The following is a 7,214-nucleotide window of genomic DNA, read 5'->3' on the forward strand; positions in this document are numbered from 1 at the left end:
AATTTAGCTGCTCAATTTGATCAAGTATACAAGATAAAAATAAAAGAAAATTGATTACTTTTTACATAATAATTTTTATATAATAATTTTCATCTTATTTCAAATATTTCTTTTTGCAGTTTCTCTTTGAAGAAGTTGTACTAGTAAATCATTTCAATAATGGTGGTGCCGAACAATTACAGTATGATATTTTGAGGAATCTGTTTCCATTATTTGGTTTGTATATTAACAAACCAGAATCATATTTCCCTTTGTAAGTTTCTAAAATTATTAAAATTATTAAAATTATTCGTTAAAACAGATGTAATAATTTAGTTATTTTAATGTTCTAGAATCAAAGAAGCGTGTGTACTTTTAAATATCCTAATGGGTTCAGCAATATTGCTTGAAGAAGCACTAAATAATGATAATAAAAATGTATCGGCAGAGATCTTAGCGGATGTCGGTGTGTACAAAATGTCCGCCAAATTGGCTCTAAAAGTAATAGGAACGAGAACAGACATCATCCATATATAGAAAATCTTTCTCTTAAATGTATCATGTACAAATGAATTTATTGTAATAGATTTTCCACGCTTTCTGTTAAATTAGGTATACTTTTCTATTCTTCGCTATTGTATATAGTAATGTCCACGCATATGTGTGAGCGCGCACATGTTCTGTAAATAACTCTCTAACATAGTAGTGTTATGCCACCGTTGTCAGCACCTAATAATAGTAATCGATTGAGAGGCAGGACCGCCAAGGCAGTAAGAATGCCTTTAAAAGCGTCAGATCTTAACTTGGATGAGCTTAATGAAGCAGTCGTTTCTACAGCAGTATAAACGCCAATTCGATTTGCTGTTGTTCCTATTACCAATGCTTGTTCGTGCATTGTCATGCAATGAACAGGTTCTGTTGCGCCTCTGAAAATCGATAAATAATTTATGTAAATTATGTTTTGTCTATTTCATTTTACATAATAATATAACAAGTTTTCTTACTTCATGTGAAATTTAAGTTTTCCATCTATTGCACTCCACACAGCTATAGTTTGATCCAAAGAAGAACTAACTATAGTAGTTTCATTTATCGCTTCTAATTGTAATATCTATAATATTAAAAATCAATAAATCAAACAAATTCTTATACTAAAGGATCCCGCAGCAATCTTATGGAAATTAGTTTTCTGTCGAATTGGCTAAATTTTAGATATAGTTCTGAATACATCCAAAATTTAGTTTCAATTCGTCAGAAAGACCATAAATCATCAATTTCCACAAAAGCGGGATCCTTTGAAATCGTTAACAGCTATTAAGTATTTTATCTTTGAAAGTCTAATGAAGAAGGTAATTTTCAGAATTTTTTTTAAACCTATGCGATAAATTTTCATAGATTTTTGTAAATTTATTATACATATATTGTACTATCTTCAGTAAACATTTAAGGTCGTTCTTTAGTAAATCGTGTTATCATAGAAATATCTAATTTCTTATATAATTAAAACCTCTTACGATCAGCATATTACGTGTCGCTTGCTAAAAAGCACACTATATCTGAAAATAATCCAGTATAAAAAAAATTGCACAGCACTATTTTAGATCATCTAAAAGATGGAGACATACATGTTCTTTGTAGTCTCTTGTTTAAACGCTAATAACTTCGAAATTAATGAATGTATTTATTAAATTTTTCCTGAAAGTTTAATATATTTACAAATAAACCAACAAAAGCTTATGAAAATCCATTACGTAGATTTTTCAAAAAATTTTTCGAAAATAGTTTTTTTATGAGACTTCCAAAGATAAAAGACCTCTAAGTTTTTACCTCACATTCATGTCCCTTCCAAGATGCGATAATTAAACCGGTACGAGTATCTAATATCGTCAAGAAGCCTGATGCTTGACCTAAAGCAACCCAGTTAGCACTAGGCGATACAGCGATACATCTTATTAAACCCGTTGGATTCATGGAAATCTATCGAATGATTTAACGTTAAACTTTGTATATCATAAATTAGAATTTTAGGATATTAATATATATATTTTATGCTTACTTTCATTTCATTAACATACTGGAATGTTCTACAATCAATAACTCTAAGAGTAATATCGGTTGTTCCCACAAGAAGAGTTGTAGAGGGGGAAGGACTCGAGGCTAAAATATTCACAGGAACTGGACGGCTACTTTCCGGACATCCCAGAAGCGAACCCATGTAAGGATCCCAACAATGAATCATGCCATCGCATGTCACTGCATATCTCAAAGATTCCAAGAATGTAAGTGAAAGAATAGACTTTTTGTGTCCGGTATATGTATATTGACACGATGAAACTGTAGTTCCATCACCCTGATTTCATTACAACAGTAAAATCATAATTCTAGATATTATACAAACATTTTTTTTTTGTGTTAATTGAACAGAATATACCTTACCTGGCTTCGTAAACTCCACAGTTTCACAGTTTTGTCTCTGCTACCACTCATAAAACTGTTCTCATTGTCTAATACATAAAGACATCTCACACTGTTTGTATGTCCGTTGAAAGTCTGAAGTTTTATCTGCTTTATATTAAATATTGTATCCTTCTCCGGTCTTCCTATCTCGTGCTCCCAATAAGCTAACCAATTACCACGTAGTTGTCTACCAGCGGATAATGGACAAGTTGTTTCGCGACTGGCGACAATACTCGTCTCCGGCAACACTTGAGATCTTGCATCATCTTTCTGTATCTCGAATCTGTTTCCTATCACAGATATATTCCCGAAGCTGCAAGCACCTTTGTCAACTGATTCTACATTTTCCGTATCATCACAATCCACAGAAGTATTGTACTTATCTGCATTATCTTCAAAAACAAAAATGACACACAAGAATGAACATATTATTTACGTAGTTAATCGTGATAATAATTGAGAAATATTTTATAGGATATCTACCGTTATTTACAGAAGTTGTTGTTTTTATTTCTTGCTCGTAATCATGACAAAGCTGTTGTATATGCTCGTGATTTTTAAGTATATGTTCCATCATTTCAGTATGAATACATCTATAAAAAAGCATGTAGGCTTTGTGAGCGAACGCAGTAGTAAACACAGCTCGTAATTCTTCAAATGCCTGTAAATAAAAAGTTTAATACATACATTTGCATTCATAATATCTAAAAAAGAAACATGAGTCGTAAACTATGTGATCTTACTCTATTTCTTTGCAAGTCTAGCACGTCGCTATTTTCTACGATTGGAGGAGAATACGAATCTGCAATATCTGTATCAAGTTTGTTCCACGCATAAGTTCCATTATTAACAGTATCTTCGTTTGCCGTTTTCATTCTATGAAATAATAAAAATGAATATCTTGGTATGTTGTTAGTTTTGTCATTAAGAAAAGCAGGAGGAGTAATAGATTTATATATAATTAAAAATGGAAAGCAAAATTTGTGTATTTTAGGAAATACGGAATACAACATAGACACACATTCTACGTTTAGATTTTATGTACTGCTTCTATATTTAGGAAAATTAATTTATAATAACAAAATTTATTCAAAAATGTAGGAATCTTCGGAATTTTCTGTTTATGTTATTTTGTAATAACATTCTTTTAACGGTCTATTTTAGTTCAATCTGTAGAACATCTGACACAAAATGTCCTGAAAAAAAAATAGACAGAAAATAATAGATTGTTTCCTTGGAATCATTGCAAAATGTGAGGCACTTGAAATTTTCTGTCTTCAATAAAACACAAAAAATTTCTATATTTTTAAAATAATTTTTATATTGTACATAAATTAAATTTTCTCAAAGATAAATAATACCTAAACGAAACTGTATTCGTTTATTCCTTTCCCTAAAATAAATTCACAAATTGTAATTCAATTTGATCATATATAAACTTTCTGTCTCCTCTTAACGCACAATGTGTAATTAAACCACAATGTTCATCTGCGTATTATTACCGTACGAAATGTTCGTAGGTTGTATCTGCTTTTTGTCCAAAATTATTTGATGTAACTCCACCATCTAAATTTTCACTGAAAGCTTTGTCAAAAGCCAGAAAGAAGCGTTGAATTGGTACTGCTAAATGATTTTTTGTGATCACATTGCCAAGCCGTAAGCTAAGAATGAACATTGCTTCCAAACATTTTTCAGCTAAAGCAATGCGCGCAAGCGTTCCATTTGGAAATGTAAATCTCGCGGTTGACAATATGCGTACTGTGGGATGCAATATGGATTTAACAATCGGCTCCTACATTTAAATATGAACAAAGTTGAGCTATTCGACATTTTTTTCATTATATTATTAACGTATAATAATTAATATGTAATAATTCATTATATGATAAACATTACATGGAGCACATCCATCACCGTAGAATCGCTAAGATATGCTGTAATGTGATTTAATAGAGCCAGACAAGAAATTAGGCCTCCTTCCAAATTCTGCGTTAATTTTCTCTTACACAATGCTAACAGCTCGACTATATGTGCAAAGTATTGCAGCAATATAATTTGTTCGCCATATAATCCTGATAAAATAGTTGATAAACTGTCATTTTACTTACTAAAAATTAAAATAACTCACGTATATATTTTTTTGTATGTACCTGCAATAGATGTGAGGCACTCTAAAACTTTAACAGCGTTTTGATCACCAGCTAATATTGGTTTCTTCCATGTAACGCCCTTCAGATGCATGAAATTATTGTCATCAATTGGTGTTAAATTTTCTTTCCCAGCGTAACATAATGTCAGCATTCTCAGAAGATTTCGCGATAAGTATCGTGCTGTAAGTACCGGGCCAAGTCTATGAGATAACCATATAACAGATTCTGCGCTCATCTCAGAAATTGTGCATTCACTTAGAACAGATTTTCGGTAAATATGATCTAATTGATGTACATTTTCATCAGACTTGATCACGTCGCTTTTATCAAAATCCGCGGAAAGTACTGCAGGATTATCTTCCTTAGTATCTATATTGCACATATTTTCTGAAAGATTATTATCCGAATGAATACTCATGGCATATGCGTTAACATAAGTGAAATCTTCACTGGAAGTTTTACTTCCAACGTTACAACCAATACTGTTAAATTCAGTTACTAATTTAACTCCATTAGTATTTGATTGTTCAGGTATTGGAATCGTTGATGATTTCACTGAATCACCAGGTGAATTTTTATTTCTATCATCATTTGTATCATCACAGGCATTCAAGTTGAGCTCTATATGTAAATCGATATCATACGGCGCGGTATTGTTTGAAGAAATCCATAAATTATCCTCCGTCTCCATGGTAAATACTTCTGTAATATATCCAATAGAAATCAAATCATTTTCTTGTACTTATTAAATTCGGTCATTGAATAACGTTAAATACCTTCGATGTTATTATTTTTTATTACATTAGATGTATCGTTAATCGTTGGTATAGAAGATGCATCGACAGTGTGTTCAGTGTCTGCAAATGAATCTTCATCTAATGGAGATAAAATACCTTCTCCCTCACTGCAAGGTCCACTTAAGTCGCAGCTCCTTCATAAAAATTTATAAGCAATATAATATGATATACGATTAAAATATACAATATATTAATTTATATATTACATATAAATTAATTATTACTCTTTCCTTACTTCAAATTCACAGTCCTGTGTGTGCACGTGTCAATCGAGCCCTGTACATAATCTTTATATCCTCCCACTGCTTCTACTAAAGGATTTATAAAATTGTCTAGGAATCTACGTAGTCCTAACCGAACGATCAACTTCAACAAGAACGTTCTGTGATATAGTCGAGTAGTTCGAAACTTTGCAAGCATTCCTGCAGGTATTATATCAACGTACAATGCAATATCCATAATAGAACCGTTCTCATACAGTTTTATAATAGGTGAAAGGAATGTATTAACTGTATCCTTCGGTCCTAACGTTCTGCAACAAAAAAATAAGAAAAATGAAAAGATAATTAAATCAAATATTTTATATAAAAAAAAATAAAATAGAGTACTAGAATACACTTACTTTGCAATGGGATCAAAAAGGTGCCATACTGCCAATACTGCACTATAAGGTTCTTCCATAATCTGCACTATGTGAGGCACTATTAACTGTAAAGTAGCTTCTCTCATGCCACCGACATAAGGTAACAGCCGTTCTAATTCTCTAGCAATTGCTTTTACTTTACACTCGCTAATTTTACACAAATACTTTATCTTTGTTTTCATTGCAAAATCCATATCGTCTTCGGTCTTCACGATAGCATTTAATTCTCGTACCAAACTATTATATTCTTGTAACATTTCCACAATGTTATATAAGTATTGGCAGTATTTGGAGAATGGGAATAGACTGCCAGATAAAATTGGTTGAAGAAATTGATGAGCAGAGGGTGGCGGAAGACCCATATATGTTATTGTCGGATAACGAAAAGGAGTCTCGTTTATCTAAATATAAAATATTTTACATATACAGACAGGATATTCCATAACATGTGAGCATAACTTAAGAAATAAATTTAGAAAACAAAAATAATACAAAAAGTTCATATAAATATTTGTTTTATCTGACTTTGTTTCTGAGTTATAAACGTTTTCGTATTTCATTAATTCTCTTAAAAACTAAGCTAGCATCTTCATACCTCTTTGTCTTTAAAGAAGTCAATAAAACGGGTGAAGACACTATGCTAGCTCAATTCGTAAGGATTAATAAAAGCCGAAAATATTTGTAACTCGGAAACAAGAATAAAACAAATATATATGAATTTTTTGTTATTTTTGTATCCTAAATTCAATTCTCAAGTTATATCTACATATTATGAAAGTACCCTGTATATTATAATAAATTCTGAAATGTGTCTTTTAATAAAATGTAAAATCTTTCAGAATTATAAAGACTTAACTGACTAATAGAATTCACAGAAACAAATAAAAATGTTTTAATGAACATAGATCAGCAAAGTAATTGATTTCAAAATATTGAGCTTTTTATAAATTGCATTATTTATACGATTACATATATTATAAAATTATTAATATCTCAATTTGAAGTGTAGCGATAAACTTAGACAATTAATAATGCATCGAAAATGATTTATGAATAGTGCAAAAAATTAAAAAAATTTTTGAACGCATATGTTATACATATATATGTGTGTGTGTGTGTGTGTGTGTGTGTGTGTGTGTGTGTGTGTGTGTGTGTGTGTGTGTGTGTGTGTGTGTGTGTGCGCGCGGG

General features: G+C 31.1%; 2 protein-coding genes across 3 annotated transcripts in view; one reads left to right on the forward strand and one right to left on the reverse strand.

Annotated features, from left to right (window-relative positions):
* The window catches only part of LOC108753601 (RAD50-interacting protein 1), a 3,475-nt gene extending 2,943 nt beyond the window's left edge, over nt 1-532 (forward strand). Inside the window, 3 exon segments of the mRNA XM_018495334.1 lie at nt 1-24; nt 120-253; nt 333-532. The exon segment at nt 1-24 is cut by the window's left edge and continues 3 nt beyond it. Of these exon segments, the coding sequence (XP_018350836.1) occupies nt 1-24; nt 120-253; nt 333-516 (342 nt within the window). The 3' untranslated portion in view covers nt 517-532.
* Nucleotides 533-652: 120 nt separating this feature from the next.
* The window catches only part of LOC108753600 (WD repeat-containing protein 81), an 11,022-nt gene continuing 4,460 nt past the window's right edge, over nt 653-7,214 (reverse strand). For both annotated transcript variants that reach the window (XM_018495333.1, XM_018495331.1), the window contains exons 10-22: nt 6,006-6,427; nt 5,619-5,915; nt 5,363-5,517; nt 4,587-5,288; nt 4,333-4,508; nt 3,939-4,228; nt 3,180-3,312; nt 2,920-3,097; nt 2,416-2,828; nt 2,036-2,329; nt 1,807-1,956; nt 984-1,090; nt 653-905 (exon numbers count right to left, since the gene is read on the reverse strand). In XM_018495333.1, coding sequence (XP_018350835.1) covers nt 674-905; nt 984-1,090; nt 1,807-1,956; nt 2,036-2,329; nt 2,416-2,828; nt 2,920-3,097; nt 3,180-3,312; nt 3,939-4,228; nt 4,333-4,508; nt 4,587-5,288; nt 5,363-5,517; nt 5,619-5,915; nt 6,006-6,427 — 3,549 coding nt within the window. In that variant the 3' untranslated portion in view covers nt 653-673. The remainder of the gene's footprint in view (nt 906-983; nt 1,091-1,806; nt 1,957-2,035; nt 2,330-2,415; nt 2,829-2,919; nt 3,098-3,179; nt 3,313-3,938; nt 4,229-4,332; nt 4,509-4,586; nt 5,289-5,362; nt 5,518-5,618; nt 5,916-6,005; nt 6,428-7,214) is intronic.

The sequence above is a fragment of the Trachymyrmex septentrionalis genome, unplaced genomic scaffold (genome assembly GCF_001594115.1).
Source record: "Trachymyrmex septentrionalis isolate Tsep2-gDNA-1 unplaced genomic scaffold, Tsep1.0 scaffold7, whole genome shotgun sequence".
Lineage (NCBI taxonomy): Eukaryota > Metazoa > Arthropoda > Insecta > Hymenoptera > Formicidae > Trachymyrmex > Trachymyrmex septentrionalis.